Source organism: Enhydra lutris, unplaced genomic scaffold (genome assembly GCF_002288905.1).
Source record: "Enhydra lutris kenyoni isolate GAN:26980312 unplaced genomic scaffold, ASM228890v2 scaffoldscaffold21, whole genome shotgun sequence".
NCBI lineage: Eukaryota > Metazoa > Chordata > Mammalia > Carnivora > Mustelidae > Enhydra > Enhydra lutris.
In genome coordinates, this window is record NW_019154105.1 from 65286367 (window position 1) to 65301640 (window position 15274).

At 43.3% G+C, this 15274-nt stretch overlaps 1 protein-coding gene across 3 annotated transcripts; it reads left to right on the top strand.

The window, feature by feature from the left end:
* Nucleotides 1-12675: 12675 nt before the first annotated feature.
* LOC111148952 (Morf4 family associated protein 1) lies at nucleotides 12676-14667 on the top strand. 3 transcript variants are annotated; one of them, XM_022505786.1, is made up of 3 exons: nucleotides 12676-12721; nucleotides 12840-13272; nucleotides 13658-14667. In XM_022505786.1, exon 2 carries the CDS (start codon nucleotides 12876-12878, stop codon nucleotides 13257-13259), a length of 384 nt encoding a protein of 127 aa, XP_022361494.1. In that variant the 5' UTR covers nucleotides 12676-12721; nucleotides 12840-12875; the 3' UTR covers nucleotides 13260-13272; nucleotides 13658-14667. The 3 variants fall into 3 exon arrangements, with proteins under 3 accessions (XP_022361494.1, XP_022361496.1, XP_022361495.1); XM_022505787.1 differs by having other exon boundaries at nucleotides 12704-12721; nucleotides 12843-13272; XM_022505788.1 differs by having other exon boundaries at nucleotides 12696-13226.
* The last annotated feature ends 607 nt before the right edge of the window (nucleotides 14668-15274 follow it).

The window sequence follows — 15274 nt, forward strand, 5'->3', positions numbered from 1 at the left end:
GAAGAGGATTCTCAACACCTTCAGCTCTATGGGGTCCAAGCCTCACGGAACTGATGGTGCAATGGAACCAGGCTGTCCATTGTCATTGGAGACACCTTTAGTGGCCCTTCCCATGTTGCCTCATTGCCATTTCTGTGTGTACCAGGCTCAGTCCTGGGTACCTGACAAACTGAATCTGGAAGCCTCTGGCACACTGAATGATCCAGGTTCTTGACTGCACTTTATTGATGGGAACAATGATTTGGGTCCCTGAAATCCCTCTGCCAGTGTCACCCAAGATTAGTATCCAGGCCCCTGGCTCCTTGTCCAGGTGGCTGTGCTAATATCTCAGGCTGAAGGTCCTTCCCAAGATCAGACCAGGAGAAGACACCAGCTACTCACAGGATGGCGTATCCACTGTAGCCTTCTCAAGGAGGTGCTCATCTTGAAGAAGTAGAAGGATGGCTGAGTAGAGAGGCTATTGGACGTTCTCCCCTGGGAAGTGAGGCACCTGGGCAACTGTTGATGCCGGGACCAGTAATATCAACATTACTTGGGAAACGGTCAGAAATACAAATTATCGGGGCACCTGGGTGACTCAGTCAGTTAGGCATCCAACTCTTGATCTCAGCTCAGGTCTTGATCTCAGGGTTGTGAGTTCAAGCCCTGCATTGAGCTCCACTCTGGGCATGGAGTCCAGTTTTTTAAAAATGTTTAATAAAAAAATATGAATTATCAGAGGCACCTGCCTGGCTCAGTTGGAAGATCATGCATTTCTTGATCTCAGTGTCATGACTTTGAGCACCACATTGAGTGTAGAGATTACTTAAATAAATAAAACTTTTAAAAAAAAAGAAATATGAATTATAAGTCAGAAGCTTTAGGGTGGGCCCAACAATATGTGTTTTAACAAATGTTCCAGGTTATTCTGATGCATGTTCAAATTTGAGAACCACTGTCATACAGCAACCAAAATGAATGAACAATATTTGCAGATGACATGATACTATATATAGAAAACCCTAAAGACTCCCAAAAATCTACTAGAACTGATAAATGAATTCAGTAAATTTGCAGGGCAAAGTCAATGTACAGAAATCTGTTGCATTTCAATATGCTAATAATGAAGCAGCGGAAAGAGAAATTAAGAAAACTATCCCATTTACAATTGCACCAAAAATAATAAAATACCTAGGAATCAGCTTAACCAAAGAAGTGAAACACCTGTATTCTGAAAACTATAAAACACTAATGAAAGAAATTAAAGATGACACAAAGAAATGGCAAGACAGGGATGCCTGGGTGGCTCAGTTGGTTAAGCGTCTGTCCCTGCTCAGCAGGGAACCTGCTTCTTCTCCCTCTGCCCGCCGCTTCCCATGCTTGTCTGCTCTCTCATTCTCTCTCTCTCTCTCTCTCTCTCTCTGACAAATAAATAAATAAATAAATAAAATAATTTTTAAAAAAAGAAAAAACATTCCATGCTCATGGATGGAAGAACAAATATTGGTAAAATGTCTATACTACCCAAAGCAATCTACACATTCAATGCAATCCCTATCAAAATACCAACAGCATTTTTCACAGAGCTAGAACAAACAATCTAAAATGTTTGTGATATCACAAAATACCCCAAATGGCCAAAGCAATATTGAAAAAGAAAAACAAAGCTGGAGGCATCACAATTCCAGATTTTAAGTTATATTACAAAGCTGTAGTGACCAAAATGGTATGGTACTGGCACAAAAAATAGACACATAAATCAACAGAACTGAATAGAGAGCTCAGAAATAAACCCACAATTATATGGTCAATTAATCTTCAACAAAGGAGGAAAGAATATGTAATGGGAAAAAATCTGTTCAACAAATGCTATTGGGAAAACCAGACAGCCACTTGCAGAAAAGTGAAAGTAGACCATGTTCTTTCACCATTCACAAATATAAACTCAAAATGGATTAAGGACCTAAATGTGAGGCCTGAAACCATAAAATTCCTAGAGGAGAACCCAGGCAATAATTCTCTGACATTGGCCATAGCAACATTTTTCTAAGTATGTCTCCTGAGGCAAGAGAAACACAAGCAAAAATAAACTATTGGGACTTCATCAAGATAAAAAGTTTCTACACAGTGAAGGAAACCATCAACTAGCCAAAAAACAATCTACTGAATGGGAGAAGTAACAATTTGCAAATGATATGTAGCATTTGCAAATGATATGTCTGATGATAAAGGTTTAGTATTTTATACATTTGGGATATTAAACCTTTATCATCAGACATATCATTTGCAAATGCTACATATCATAACTGAACACCCAAAAAAAACAAATAATCCAATTAAAAAGTGGTCAGAAGATGTGAACATAACATTTCTCCAAGACATTCAGACAGCCAACAGACACAGGAAAAGATACTCAACATCAGTGATCATCACGGAAATGCAAATCAAAACTACAATGAGCTATCACCTCACACCTCTCAGAATGCCTAAAATCAACAACATAAAAAACAACAGGTGTTGGTGACAATGTGGAGAAAAAGGAACCCTTGTGCCCTGCTGGTGGGAATGCAAATTAGTACAGCCACTGTGGAAAACAGTATGAAGTTTCCTCAAAAAGTTAAAAATAGAACTACCCTACAATCCAGCAATCACACTACCAAGTATTTACCTAAAAAACACAAAAACACTAATTCAAAGGTATATACATACCCCTCTGTTTATTGCTGCATTATTTACAATAGCCAAGACATGGAAGCAACCTAAATGTCCATTGATCGATGAGTGGATAAAGAAGAAGTGATATATCGGGACGCCTGGGTGGCTCAGTTGGTTAAGCAGCTGCCTTCGGCTCAGGTCATGATCCCAGCGTCCTGGGATCGAGTCCCACATCGGGCTCCTTGCTTAGCGGGAAGCCTGCTTCTCCCTCTGTCTCTGCCTGCCATTCTGTCTGCCTGTGCTTGCTCTCTCTCCCTCTCTCTCTGACAAAAAAAAAAAAAAAAGAAGAAGAAGTGATATATAGATATGGATCTATAGATTATCAAACCATAAAAAAGAATAAAAGTTTGCCATTTGCAACAACATGGATGGAACTAGAGGGTGTTATGCTAACTTTAATAAGTCAATCAGAGAAAGACAAATACCATATGATTTTACTCATATGTGGAATTTAGGAAACAAAGCAAGCAAAGGGGAAAAAAGTAGAGAGAGAGAAACCAAGAAACAGACTCTAAACTATGGAGAACACACTGATGTTACCATAGGACAGGTCAGTGGAAGGATGGGCAAAATAGGAGATGAGGGTTAAGGAGTGCACTTGTGATGAGCACTGGGTGATGTATGGAAGTGTTAAATCACTACACTGTACACCTGAAACTAATATTACTCTGTATGTTAACTATATTGGAATTAAAATTTAAAATCTAATTTTAAAAATGGGTGAATTATATCTACCTGCATCAACACAGGTGAGTCTCATATATATAAAATAGTAAAAGAAGCAAGAAACAAAGGAGTAATTATGATTCCATTTATACAAAGTTCAAAAATAGGGGGGAACCACTCTATTATTTATAATTGCTTTCAGAGCCAATAAAACAATAAAGAAGAACAAAGAAATAGCTAACCAAAAGTCACAGAAAAGTTTACCTTTGGGGAGGTGGGTAGCAGAAGGACTGGATTAAGAAGAAACACAGCAGAAGCTCTTTCAATTTAATGGGTAGTTACTTCCTTGGATTTTTGCCATAATAATCATTATACTTCGCCATAATCATTATACTTCACCAATAATCATTATACTTCGCCACTACCCAGAGGGCCTTGTTCCCTATGCTCCTTCCTCTTCCTCCCAAGCAAGATAAAGCCTGTGAGCCATGTTAACATCCCTGCTCTCCCCATCCATTTCTGACAACCTCAGGCTTTAGTTCAAGTCTCAGAGAAGCAAGCAAAGGAGAAGCTGGAAGAAGCATGGCAGTTTTGTGGCCAGCAGGGTGCAAATGGCAAAAAGAAAGGAGTCCTGTCCATCTCCATGTCCTTAGAGGCAGACACCAGCCTTCTGCCCACCCTGGGAACGGGCAGTGACTCAGCCTCTGAGCACCTGCTGAGGGCCAGCAATGCCATTCAAGCTCTCCTAGGACCACAGGTGTTTGAGCAGCTATGGTCCTCACTCTCCCACACCCCACCCTCCCCTGCTCACCCCCAGTGGACTCCCAGCTGTCCAGGGCTCTAGGACCCATTAAAGGTGGTCTGTGCTCCAGGCTCTCCCACTGGGCCCTCAGCATCACCTCCCCCAACAAGGGCATCAAAAGGGACAAAAAAAATCCCTCTATCTGCCCCTCCACAGGGTTCAGACCCAAGTCATAGGACTGGGAGTTCCAACTTTTACCCCCCATGGCCCTGCTGCACCTTGCTGGATCCACGACAACTGTTCTTCAGTTTCCAACTTGGAGAAAGTCAAGTCCTCACATCACCTACCTAGCTGCAACTGCCTGGCATTATGCCGATAAGCCTTGGAGCTGCCCATGAGTGGCAAAGCTTATTTTCAGAGCTGCATCCTTGAATTTGCTACTCTGGACAGGCAGAAAAGAAGAGTGTTACAGACTCTTCCAGGGGCACCAGGGGTGGGTGTGGACAGGGTAATAGAGGACCAAGGATGGGGTGCTGGGGGACAGGCAAAAAGAATGCAATGTCTATAGGGGATTTAAAAACAAGGGTAAAACCAACTAAGTCTGTCTGCTGTTTGTTATCATGATGAACAAGCAATTCTAAACAATGTCAGTGATTTAAAAAAAAAAAAAACTCCCTCAAAATACAACTACTGCCATTATTGTTGAGACTGTATGTGAGGTAGGCTGAATTTTGCCCTCCGAAAATGTCAAGTCCTAATCCCCTAAACCTAGATGTCACCTGAAGTGCCCAAAAAGATGTGCAGATGGGATTATGTGACCAATCTAGAGATGGCCAGGTTATCCCTGATTATCTGGGTGGACCCCATGAAACCATAAGGTCCTATAAGAAAAAGGAGAGAGGATCAGAGTCCAAGAAGGGGAAATCAAGGTGACCACAGAAGCAAGAAGCTGGGGAGGAAGAAGGGTCAGCAAGCCAAAGAACCCAGATGCCTCTAGAAGCTAAAAGCGACCAGGAACCAGATTCTCCTGAAGCTTCAGAGAGGGGAGAGGCCATGATGACATCTTGATTTAGACTTCTCCTTTTTTAAGATTTTATTTATTTATTTGAGAGACAAAGAAAGTGCATGAAGAGGGAGACGGCCAGAGGGAGAGGGAGAAGCAGTCTCCCCGCTGAGCAGGGAGTCCAATGTGGAGCTCCATCCCAAGACCTTGGATTATGACCTCAGCCGAAGGCAGACACTTAACTGACTGAGCCACCCAGGCACCCCTTGATTTAGACTTCTGACCCCAGACCTGTATTAAAATAAATGTGTGTGTGTGTGTGTGTGTGTGTGTGTGTGTGTGTGTTTCAAGCCACCAAGGTTGTGATAATGTGTTACAGCAGCCATAGGAGATGAATACAATATGTAAGCTTCCAATTAGCTCATCTTAATGATTTTTCCTTTCATAAACATTTATTCTACATAGAAGTTGATTCAAAGGCTCCTGGAGGGGGGCCGGTCACTCATCCAGAAAGACTGACCCATGATTAGAACTTCGGGATTTTCAGCCTCACCCCATATTCTGCAGAGAGGGAAGAGGGACTGGAAATGGGGTTACTAACTGATTAGGCCTATATTAGGAAACCTTCATAGAAATCTCAATCCTATGGGTTGAGAGAGCTTCTGGGCTGGTCAACACAACTATATGTGGAAGATAATGCATCCCCAATCCATGGGGACAGAAGCTCCTGTTGGGAGCTGGAATATTGAGAAATATATATTAGAATTGTCTCTATTCATTCATATCCTTTATTTATACCCTGTTCATTCATATCCTTTATTATGTTCATTCTTATGTTCATTCCTATCCTTCTGTTCATTCATATCCTTTGCTGTGTCCTTTATCATAAACCAGTAAACATGCATGTTTCCCTGAGTTCTGTGAGCTATTCTAGCAAACCTAAGGAAGGGGTTATTGAACCAAGGAGGAGGTTGTGAAAGCCCTGCTTTATAGTCCATCAGTCAGAAGTACAAGTAACAACCTGGAACTTTTGGTTGGTGTCTGAAGTGGGAGCACTCTTACTGGATTGACCCCTTAATCGTGGGACCTGACGGTAACTCTAAGTAAAGAGTGTCAGAACTGAACTGAATTATAGGGCACCCTGTTGGTTCTGTGGGAGGATTGTTTGCTCTGTGGAAAACCCATCTATGTGGTGTCAGAAGTAAAGCAAGGTATTGTAAATGCAGATAGTAGTATGAGAGTAATGGAGAAACACAGAGTTTTTCTTTACAGATTAGTCTGGTAGGATAACATTGCATATAACTAAGTGTCTAATGTTGACCAGTGAATTTTAATACAATTTGAATGAAACCAAAAGGCACAATTTAGGCAACCAGTAAATTATACCACTGATGTAACATTTTATTTTCTTATTTAGAGCCTTAGTTTTGAAACAGTTAACAATTCTAAAAGGCAGAATATATTTTTTAAGATTTTAAGTCATCTCGGAGAAAGGGGAACCCTCCTACACTGTTGGTGGAAATGCAAGCTGGTGCAACCACTCTGGAAAACAGCATGGAGGTTCCTCAAAATGTTGAAAATAGAACTACCCTATGACCCAGTAATTGCACTGCTGGGTATTTACCCTAAAGATACAAACGTAGTGATCCAAAGGGGCACGTACACCCGAATGTTTATAGCAGCAATGTCTACAATAGCCAAACTATGGAAAGAACCTAGATGTCCATCAACAGATGAATGGATAAAGAAGATGTGGTATATATACACAATGGAATACTATGCAGCCATCAAAAGAAATGAAATCTTGCCATTTGCGACGACGTGGATGGAACTAGAGGGTATCATGCTTAGCGAAATAAGTCAATCGGAAAAAGACAACTATCATATGATCTCCCTGATATGAGAGAGAGTAGATGCAACATGGGGGGTTAAGGGGGTAGGAGAAGAGTAAATGAAACAAGATGGGATTGGGAGGGAGACAAACCATAAGTGACTCTCAATCTCACAAAACAAACTGAGGGCTGATGGGGGGAGGGGGGTTGGGGGGGTGGGGTTGTGGACATTGGGGAGGGTATGTGCTATGGTGAGTGCTGTGAAGTGTGTAAACCTGGCGATTCACAGACCTGTACCCCTGGGGATAAAAATATATGTTTATAAAAAATAAAATTAAAAAAAAAAGATTTTAAGTCATCTGGGAGCTCCTGGGTGGTTCAGTTGGTTGAGCAGCTGCCTTCCACTTGGGTCATGATCCCAAGGTCCTGGGATCAAGTCCTGTATCAGGCTCCTTGCTTAGCAGGGAACCTGCTTCTCCCTCTCCCCTGCTTGTGCGCTCGCTTGCTCTCTCTCTCTCTCTCTCTCTCAAATAAATAAATAAAATCTTTAAAAAATAGATTTTAATATAATCTCTACACCCAGTGTGGGGCTCAAACTCATGAACCTGAGATCAAGAGTCTATGTTCAACTGACAGAGCCAGCCAGACTCCCCTTACTCATGTTTATTGGTTTATGATAAAAGACATAATAAAGGATATGAATGAACAGCCGATAGAGACAATTCCAATATCCCAATATCCAAGTTCACAACAGGGTCTTCTGCCCCCATGGAGTGGGGATACATCACCTTCTGCATGTAGATGTGTTCACCAATCCAGAAGCTCTCTGAACCCATAAGATTCAATTTCTACAAAGGCTTCATAATGTAGGCCTAATCAATTATTAACCCCACTTCCAGCCTCTCTCCCCTCTCTGCAGAATATGGGATGGGGCTGAAAAGTCTCAAACTTCTAATCATGGGTCAATCTTTCTGGATCAGAGACTGGCCCCCACCCAGGAGCCCACCGAGAGTCCCATCAGTAGAAGGAAAGATACACCCATCACCCAGGAAATTCCAAGGGACGTAGGAGCTCTGTCAGGAACCAGATTCAGAGACTAAATATAAGAACAATAATTTTTCCTAGGGCTCTTATCACTTAGGGTTTTGGAACAATGACTGATATATAGATTTCCCATTATTTCACAAATCATAAGAGCAAAGATCAAACTGTTAGGTAGCTATCAAAGGTACTGAATAAATAGTTGTGCTTGTCCTTCCTTTAGGAACTTGGAGGAACTTGAACCCCCTTGTGTTGTGAAACCAACAACTGGACCACAATGATTCTGAATTTCATTAAGAAATGTGAAGGGGGTACTCTGAAAGACACTGACCCCCATGGAGTTCAATAAAGAAAATTTTTAAGCAAAAGAGGAGGCATTGAAGCGATACCTGGATCTATTTTGGAATATGAAATGCCCACAATGTCACAAATAGTTTTATTTCCCATTTATTACTGCAAATAATTTGTCATAGAGAGGTGAGGATATTAAAATTATCCCCTCTGAGTGTCAAAAATGCTAGGTACTCCATCAGGAGGGTGAAGAGGTGGTCATAAGCTTCTGCCCAATTAATTTCATTACCCATCTCTGCCACGTGTCCTCTTGGAAAGGGGGTAAGGTGGAACTTGCTGGTCTCCAGGTCCTCGTAGTGCAAACAGCTTTGGGTTCCTGGAGTACCTCCTCTCTTAATGCCCCAGGAGGGGTAGAGTTCTAGCATCCTGAAAGTCCTGATGTCCTTGTGACTTCTCAGCCATGCATTAGATGGGATGCGAGAGCAGGAAAGGCACTTTAGAAGGAGGCCATCTGCTTCTGGAGTTATGGTGGATAAGATTTTCTAAAATGCTCTTCTACCACACTCAGAGGGTGCATAAATTACAACAAAATTTCCTTTAAATGTATTGCTGAACTTGCAAGAATATATTAGAAATCCCCAAAGGTGGCCAGGAGGGAAGTGAATACTAAAACCAAATGTATGAACAAGGATCAAATCCAGAGCTACCAATAGCAGAAATATGGGGGATGGGACACTAGGTCTGCCATTGAAAATCTTCCAATCTGGGGTGCCTGGGTGGCTCAGTGGGTTAAAGCCTCTGCCTTCGGCTTGGGTCATGGTCTCAGGGTCCTGGGATCGAGCCCCCCATCGGGCTCTCTGTTCAGCGGGGGAGCCTGTTTCCCGCCTCTCTCTGCCTGCCTCTCTGCCTACTTGTGATCTCTGTCTGTCAAATAAATAAATAAAATCTTTAAAAGAAGAAGAAGAAGAAGAAGAAAATCTTCCAAACTGTGAAAAGGCACCAGTTTGTATATTCTGATTATAGATGGAAATAACTAAACACACATTTGAAAAAAAGAATTCAGAGATTTTTAATTATGGGATTGCTCTCAACCAGATCTGGAGGTTTGTGCACAACGGAAACAACCTCAGATCCCTCCTGGAGTAGCTTTCTCAAGAAGGCCTATTAGGATTCCTCCAAATTAAGTTCAGTCAAATATTATACATGCACAATCACACAGAGAGAGAGAGAGAAACAAAACACCATAATGAGTCACAGAAACAAAAAGCAACTGATACTGGAATTATCAGATATAAAATATAAAATGACTTTTTATGAAATATGTAAAGAAATTAAAAGTGAAAAAAACAAACAAAACTTCAAGATTAACCAGGCAATGCTAAGAACATCCATGAACTTTATCCACTACATGCCAATAGCAGCCCTTCTCCCCAGGCTGTGACAGTCAAAAATGCCTCTGGACTCTGACAAATATACCCTGGGGGACAAATCACCTGCAGTTGAGAACATCCTGTTCTAGAGCAAGGTACAGGATCAGATACAATAGAAAACAGATAACTGAGCAAGTAGCAAAATCACATAAAATTTTGGGGTGCCTGGGTGGCTTAATGGGTTAAGCTTCTGCCTTCGGCTCAGGTCATGATCTCAGGGTCCTGGGATCAAGCCCCGCATCGGGCTCTCTGCTCAGTGGGAGCCTACTCCCCCCACCTGCCTGCCTCTTTGCCTACTTGTGATCTCTCTCTCTCTCTGTCAAATAAATAAATAAAATCTTTTTTAAAAATCACAGAAAATTTTGAAATAAGATGAGATGTTGTCAAACCTAAAAAGCCATCAATTTTTGAGATTTGCCACTCTTTCAGGTAATGCTAAGAATGTGAATGTGAATGTGAATACACTACAAAGTGTGAATCAAGTTATTAAATCACAACAAATGAAAGATGTAGCACAATTTCAGAGAATTTAAATGTGAAAACAAGTTGCAGTGAAAATATTAATTTTATTAAAGCAAAAAAGAAAGAGAAAATTGGCCAGGCAGACTTGAGGGAAAAAAGAAAAACCTTCCTGAAACTTCAACTGATAAAAATTATATCATGATTCTAGCCTCTGTACTTTGAATACAATGTCTACATGCGTATGTTGTATGTGTGTACAGAAAAAGTGACAGCATTACAAGAAGTTAACAAATCCACCGACATAATGAAATAATTGATAGATCAAGCAGACAACACATTAACAAGGTTACTGAAAATATTTTAAATGCTATTAACTCCTCTTTTCATTCATTTAGCAAATGGGCAAAGATCTTAAGGAAGTGAGAGCAGAAATTCATGTTGATACCTGAAAGAAGAGCCTTGTCAACATTGAAAATAAAACGGCCGGTTATTATACCAGCGAAAGATTAGTTTATTCCAGAACAACAGAGAATTGCAACCCAAGACAAGCAACCAGTAGCAAAACCATAGGTGTGGATGCCCTGCAAAGAAGAGGAACACTCTTTTACAGAGGAAAGGGGAAGTTAGGAGGGCTGTTGAAAACAGAAAGTCCATTGGCGTAAACCAGGAGTTTGAAGTATAGCAGCTTCTTTTTTTTTTTTAAAGATTTTACTTACTTATTTGACAGAGAGAGAGATCACAAGTAGGCAGAGAGGCAGTCAGTGAGAGAGGGGGAAGCATGCTCTCCGCTAAGCAGAGAGCCTGATGTGGGGCTTGATCCCAGGACCCTGAGATCATGACCTGAGCCAAAGGCAGAGGCTCAAACCACTCAGCCACCCAGGTGCCCCAAGTATAGCAGCTCCTTATTGGCTGGACTATTGCTACAGAAGTAGTAAGCCCATCCTCCTCCTGCTAAGGATAGTCATGTAGTAGCTGAAGTAGTATCTACCTGCAAGGTTCCTTATGCCTCTTCCTGTTGGATTTGCTCTTGACTGGAGGCCATAAGAGCTCCCCCTGCAGAACCTCCTGATTCGGTTTTAGTGAGGTTTCCCCTTATTCATTTTCATGGAGCCAAATAATGCTCCACTCTCTGAATTACCACAGTTTATTTTTCCATTCATCTATTAAAAGACCCCTTAAATCCTCCCCTATTTGGGCAAGTATGAATAGAGGGGCTATACACATCTATGTGCAAGTTTTTGTGTGGATGTCCGTTTTCAGGTCATTTGTAGAAATACCAAGGACCACAACTGCTGGACCATATAGGAAGAGTATGCTTAGTTTTGTAAGAAACTGCCAAACTGTCTTCCAAGGTGATGCTGTTCCATTTTTGCATTTGCACTAGCAAGGAACAAAGCGTTCCTGTTGCTTCACTTCCTCACCAGCATTTAGTGGTGTCTGTTTTCTGCATTTGGGGATTTTTAACAAGGGTGTAGTGGTATCTCATTGTTGTTTGAACCACTTATTTTATGCATACAAAAAACACTTATGAGCTAGCTGCCTCTGATATACCAAGGAAGACCAAAAGTTGGATTTTTAATAGAGCAGCCAAAATATGAAAATCCTGAGAAAAGTTTAAAATATAAGGACTCCACATGTGTATATGTTTGGTATTTACAAAGCATTTTCATGACTATTTCCTTCTTAACTGTGCCATACTCAGTAACTAGGATTTGGTTCCGTTTAATGGACAGGAAAACAGAAGCCAAAGGCAGTTGTGCAAGCTGGATTCCTCACGTTTTTGCTGCTGTTTTGTGACTGGGTCAACAGACTAGAAAATTAATTTCTTTTCTTAAAATTGTAGCAAATGTTAAAGCAAGTTTACTGTGTGCCAAACTCTGCTCAGGGCTTAGGGGACACAGAGCTGAATAAGAAGACTCCGGGGGAACCCTCAACTAGGTAAAAGGTGTCAAGGCTAGCCCGAAAAACCCTCTTCACCTCCACTGAGCTTTGGGTCTGGTGGGGCCTCAAGATGAAGGTACCACACACGGCCTAGGACCCTGGAGGTGGGGGGAGGTCTCCGGCCCTGGGGGAAACGACACCCAGACATTTTCGACTGTAATTCGAAGATGGAAAACTAATCTTTCAGCCAGCTGAGACGGGTCTGGGTCTGGCTGCTTACTAAAGCCGAAGGGGCTATTGGAGTTACTCTGGGGATGCCACAGCCTTTCTATCTTTGTTTATTGTAGGAAGATCGTACTTATAACTTAAAAATATGTAACTCAGTGTTCCAGAAACCCTCCAAGAGGAAGGTACACCCAGAAGGAATCACCCCAAAACCAGGGTGACGGAGGATCAAACCACATAGGTAAGGGTGGAAAGGAGGAAGAGCGTGCGCGCATACGTGCGCGCTCGCGGCCACGGGGCGTATTGCCCCGCCCCATTGACGTGCGCGCGGCCCGCGCCTCGTTCTACGAGAGGCGTGGCCGTAAAGAGGCAGGGCCGTGTCGTGAAAGGGGCCGCAACGCGCAGGGCGCTGGTTGACGGCTGGGACTCCATTTTGTTCGCGGCTTCTCTGCTCGTAAGTCGCTCGTTTCCGTGGCTTCTGTGAGGCGAAAAGTTTAAAAAGGGTAAAAGTTTTAAAGAATATTCTGGAAGTGTGTCGGTAAGCCTAGCGAGTCTCCATTTTCTCTCCGCAGCAGACGTCGGCAGCGCGGTTCGGAGAGGCGGCGAGAATGAGGCCCTTGGACATCGTCGAGCTGGCGGAGCCCGAGGAGGTGGAAGTGCTGGAGCCCGAGGAGGACTTCGAGCAGTTCCTGCTGCCCGTCATCAACGAGATGCGCGAGGACATCGCGGCCCTCACGCGGGAGCACGGGAGAGCCTACCTGCGGAACAGGAGCAAGCTGTGGGAGATGGACAATATGCTCATCCAGATCAAAACGCAGGTGGAGGCCTCGGAGGAGAGCGCCCTCAACCATCTGCAGAACCCCGGCGACGGCGTGGACGGCAGGGCGGCCAAGAGGTGCGAGAAGGCCGAGGAGAAGGCCAAGGAGATCGCGAAGATGGCAGAGATGCTGGTGGAGCTGGTGCGGCGGATAGAGAGAAGCGAGTCGTCCTGAAGGAGCGCGGGCGGTGAGGCGGGGCGGCGTCTGGGCGGCTGGGGGACTGGGGCGGGGCGGGGAAGTGAACGCGAGCCCGGCTCGCACCCGGGTCGGCGGGGTCGGTCGCCAGGGTAGTGGCAGAGAAGGTGGTGGGCGTGTGTCCGGTTGGGGCCCAGAGTAACGGTTTCTTGGAGGACGACAGTCGTGCGGGCCTGTAGGAAAACTAAGTCACGTGAGGGGCCACTGAGGAAAGGGGTGGAGAGGGAAGGCCGCTCCGGGACGGTCTCAGAATTTGCTGGAAGACTGGAGTGGGGCAGGGGGCACCTCGCATGGTCGGGTTGGTGAGGGGCGTTGGTTGCTGTTTTTCTACAGGATTTTAACCTCTTAACGATGATTTCCTCCCATCTGCGCTTCAGGTTTCCAGCCAGCGGATTCTGGTCAACTGATGGAGATTGGCTGACATCCTTGAGAAGCTGAAACCAGAGAGCCTTTTGTTTTCTCCTTTTTCCTCTGTCTACACTTTGTCCTCACTTACACTACGTTTCTGCTATGGTCTGTGGTGGATGACCTCAAAACAAGTTCTGACCGTTCATTGTTTTTGTTTGGGGAAGTACTTTTCATTTGGAAGATGCTCTCACACGAGAATTAGGGCCTAGATTGTAAGCTCTTGCGGCAGTCACGTTTGTTCTTGGGCTTTGGTTATTTCTAAATTTTGAGGTGCTTTGTGCTTTCTTGTGTGACTTGATAGCTCCCTGGAACTTTGAGTCTGTGTCACATGAGACTCAAGAGTTGGAGTTTTCCAGCTCTGGAGCTGCTGAAGGAGCTGCATTACTTCTAGAATATTACTTCATGCAGCAGCTGCTGAAGAAGCTGAAGAAGGGACCAGACGTCAACTGGCAATGTGAATGGAGCTGATCTGGCTAGGACTGATGAATCAGAAGGCAGTGGGACGATGGTAGTGTCTGTATTTCGGGACTTTGATTTCTGTGTGAGACCAAAGGAGAAGAGATGTATTTTGTTCAAAATTTAAATTATATGTGGCACACTATCTGATGTAACCTATCTGGTCAGTTGGTTTGGACAACCCAACTCAGCTTTATTTGATGTGGAACCTAGAATAGGAGACAAGATCTTGGTTTTGTACACATTGATGTAATACTCTGATGCATTTCAGGGGATTCTGGGCATAAAATGGAAGAGATATTTGCAAAGGCTCTTGAGGGGCTGGGAAAGGAAAGGAGGACTATCTGCATTGGACCCTAAACTGGACAGGGACTAGGTATTTTTGAAGTTCATAAATCGTCCTGCTATAAGTTCATTTGAGTAGCAGACCTGACAAGTATTTGAGGTCAAAACCCTACCATGTGTATTAAAAAGAAAAAAAAAAAAAAAAAAGTTAATAAAAGTATTCATTTGCTTGAAAAGACAAAAGACCTAAAAAGTTATTGACTAAAATTTTATTTCTCTCAAAATGAAAACTTTCTCCTTGATTGTCATTGCCAAATGTAAGATGAATTTCTTACCGGTTTTGAGGCTTTCAGAAAGCCTCTGGTCGTGGGAAAGAATTATCTCTGCATGCTGCTATAGGAGCTGGTCAAGGGAAGGACAGACTTGATTCTTAGCATAGGAGGGGACCTCCTAAAATCCCGTGGTCTGGGTCATTGCTTTTAGAGAGCCAAGCCAGAGTACTTTCAATCACCTAACCTAAAAAACTAGAACATTAGCCCTCACATAGGGAATATTTTTTTTTTTTTAAAGATTTTGTTTATTTATTTGTCAGAGAGAGAGCAAGCACAGGCAGACAGAGTGGCAGGCAGAGGCAGAGGGAGAAGCAGGCTCCCTGATGAGCAAGGAGCCTGATGCGGGACTCGATCCCAGGACGCTGGGATCATGACCTGAGCCGAAGGCAGCTGCTTAACCAACTGAGCCACCCAGGCGTCCCAGGGAATATTTTAATAAGTCATAATTATAACAGTGGTAGATCACACCACTCCCAGCACCTTCAGAAATTAAGGGCTTACTCCCCAGCTACT

What these genes read in the sequence shown, in the direction of transcription:
- LOC111148952 (XM_022505786.1), top strand. Translation starts at nt 12,876, where the DNA reads ATGAGGCCCTTGGACATCGTCGAGCTGGCGGAGCCCGAGGAGGTGGAA.